The sequence below is a fragment of the Salvelinus alpinus genome, chromosome 2 (genome assembly GCF_045679555.1).
Source record: "Salvelinus alpinus chromosome 2, SLU_Salpinus.1, whole genome shotgun sequence".
NCBI lineage: Eukaryota > Metazoa > Chordata > Actinopteri > Salmoniformes > Salmonidae > Salvelinus > Salvelinus alpinus.
The window spans coordinates 73,549,158-73,552,020 of record NC_092087.1 but is presented as its reverse complement, the minus strand read 5'-3'; the positions used below and the strand labels follow the sequence as shown (position 1 = coordinate 73,552,020).

The window sequence follows — 2,863 nt, the reverse complement described above, 5'->3', positions numbered from 1 at the left end:
CAGCCTTCGTTTCTCAGCCAACCCCTGCAGCTGTTGAGACCAGCTGTGTTTAAGTCATGATCACGGGTCTTATTTCAGTGTTGCCATACATGGGACCCTCTCTCTCTCCAGAGTGTATCATACGCTGTAACCAAATGTTAAAAGAGCTGTTCCCATGGCTCTCTCTATAGACCATGAGTATTGGGCCCTATGCATTAATTGTGCCAGTAATAATGCTTGTGTTACCCCATATTGCATTATAAGACTTGGTATAAGCATTCATAACAAATGGAGTGGTATGATTAAGAGAACGTTGAATCTTTAAGTTGTATCAAAACCTTTTTATTTCAGTTGTATCAAAATCATATTTATCTGTTCATAAATATACAAATATTTAAATAACAAATAGAAAAATAAATAGACTTTTAACTTATGATATCTTTAAATGTCTCACAATTAGTGTTGTATACTCGTAGTTGTATACAGTGCTGTAACACAAAATCACAAAGGAAATAGAAAATCCCTCTCTCTCTCGCTCTCTCTCTCTCTCTCTCTAAAGTGCAGTGTCAGCCCTCAACATTCTTCTTGTGTGTGTTTGGTCACATGACTTCTGGGAAAATCCAATCGGTGGGTTTTCCATGCCCCTCCTCCCCTCCTTCGTTACGTTCACACTGCTTTTCTCTTAAGACACCTCTTCTTTTGCTTGTCGTCCTTGTTTATTCTATTTGGAAGGAGGGAGAAGAGAGTTATTCTCAGAAAGGACTAATGTTCCATGGATTATATTAAGTCAAGTGCTCTAGGATGTTTCTAAAGTGTGTGCTAAGGTCTTTTGCTTTTACATGCTTTAGCCTCATGTCTGCTACTTCATGGTGTGATAAAACTATAATTACAGTAACTTTTATAATTACAGTGACTTTGCTTTTTTACCATTAGATCTATATGTCATTAGATTGTGACAAATGTTGATCTATAAGTTATTACATTGTCGTAACTGCAGTATAGTTCTGCCAAGGCTTTAGTATGGTGGTGATGAGTCTGATTATTTGATCTATCTTACTTGTTCCAGCAGTTGATGAAAAACATGGCCTTTCTTCCAACAGGGTTCAGGCACCTTCTGGCTCCATCTTCCGCCAGTGTAACACTGAAAATAACAAACCACACATACACACAATTAATGCTTGTGTCACACAACTGATATAAGGCTGATAGAGGTGATTGTCATGGCATAAGTTAATGTCAGAAACAAACAAACAAAGAAAGAGAGAAAAAACACTTTCTGGTTAAATAAATACAGTACTTACATGATTTCAGTAGTGTCGCAGTAATGGGTCTTTTCAATGATTTCAAAGTCAACAATGGTTTCCTGAGTGTGCATAATGGTTCCTGGGCAATTGCATCTGGCACCTGGGACGTGTTGAGCTGTAATGAGAGTTATAAACATCAATTAACATGGTCAAACATTTTAATGGAAAAGTTGTTTATTGAAAAATATGTTTTCAAGTTGGATTTTGGATAGGAATTCACATGAATGCATTTTTTGCACAATGCTTGTTCTGAGAAGAAACTGTACATAATTGCAATTTCTATAGTATTCTACACTAATTTTATGCTATATGACAGCCACTATATGTATAGTAGCCTAGTCACTGCAAAATCCCTAGTCAGTCAGGTAACTAGTAAAGCATGCACGCTGCACTGTACATTCCATATATTGTAGCTGACATTGCTAGAAATTGCTTTGAAATCTTACCTCCGTTGAGCTGCATACAAACTCCCAGGAAAACCACCAGGAAAAGACTGCAGGCTTTTGGTGCGAAGGCCATCGTGAATATGAGTAGCGAGAGGTGAGGAGATGGGGTGTTGAGGAGTCAAGAGGCAGTAAGAGCCACTTAAAGTGAAAGTGAAAAGTGAAGAACTAGTGGGATCCATTGTCCTTTTTATAAACTGACGGCAGAGGGTTTTCCCAAATCCCATGTTCTTTCCCGGCAAAGGTTCAAGAAACAGCTCTCACTGGAATTTCCCAGCTCACTAGGGTAGAAATGAAGGAATGTTGGACTACAGAGTGGAGGGTGGAAGGGGGGGAGGGAAACTGGGAGTCTGCAGATAAAAAGTTGGCCCGCGAGAGTCTTAACTCCTAACTTTCTAACTGTGACTGTGGGAAAGTCAGGGTGAGTCAGCGTTGCAAGTCACGGTGATTCATGTTGAAGTGGTCTATTTGCAGGCAGAGCTGTCTGCAAACCTGTTATTTTAAATAATGTAGATTAAGCTGTCTCGGATTCATTAGTTGGACAGATCCGAAGTCTCCTTCCGATTACTTCCTCCTCCTGAAAACTGCCCTTTATGACATCACAGATCTGGGGGTCAAATGAGAGATGGTACTTCGGAAGAGGGTCTCGTATTAAGACAAACTTCACCCCAAACTTTCTTGGATAGAAATAACAGGAAAAGTGAAAGCAAAAGTGTATAAACTACGAAGAATGTTGATGGTTCTTCTCCTTCTCCACCAGCATGCCCAGGTCAGATATGCTGTCTGGGGCCTTTAGCAACAGCAACAGCCGCAGGAACATCATGATGACACGATAACCAGTCATCTCTATTCTGTGAACCCCCCAACCTAAATCTACCATGTCATACTAATCATGCTAGTCAACACTAGAACATGGCTGTAGACCGACACCTGTTTAACCAGAAGTGAATGATTATCATGGTGATGAATAATGACTGGGCCTAACACCCAGGATGTGTCTGGTGTTTTCAGTCATGTGTGTTGTGTCTTGTCAGAGATGAGTTTTCGGGCTTATGTCCCCATGTCTTTCTTTTATTTTTTATTTTGTTTATTTAACTTTTATTTAACTAGGCAAGTCAGTTAAGAACAAATTCTTAT

The 2,863-nt window shown here is 39.5% G+C and overlaps 1 protein-coding gene across 1 annotated transcript; it reads right to left on the bottom strand.

The window, feature by feature from the left end:
• Positions 1-305: 305 nt before the first annotated feature.
• Positions 306-2,026, bottom strand: LOC139567733 (C-X-C motif chemokine 11-like). Its single transcript, XM_071389191.1, has 4 exons — positions 1,730-2,026; positions 1,281-1,398; positions 1,037-1,120; positions 306-700 (listed from the first exon to the last, which is right to left on the bottom strand). Exons 1-4 carry the CDS (start codon positions 1,800-1,802, stop codon positions 646-648), a joined length of 330 nt encoding a protein of 109 aa, XP_071245292.1. The 5' UTR covers positions 1,803-2,026; the 3' UTR covers positions 306-645.
• Between the last annotated feature and the right edge of the window lie 837 nt (positions 2,027-2,863).

Bases quoted from the DNA above. Each gene is read 5' to 3' on its own strand.
- LOC139567733 (XM_071389191.1), bottom strand. From the start codon at position 1,802: ATGGCCTTCGCACCAAAAGCCTGCAGTCTTTTCCTGGTGGTTTTCCTG. The intron at 1,399-1,729 runs GTAAGATTTCAA...CTCTCATTACAG, and splicing joins TTGTATGCAGCTCAACGGAG to CTCAACACGTCCCAGGTGCC. The intron at 701-1,036 runs GTAAGATAGATC...CCTTCCAAATAG, and splicing joins TTCATCAACTGCTGGAACAA to AATAAACAAGGACGACAAGC.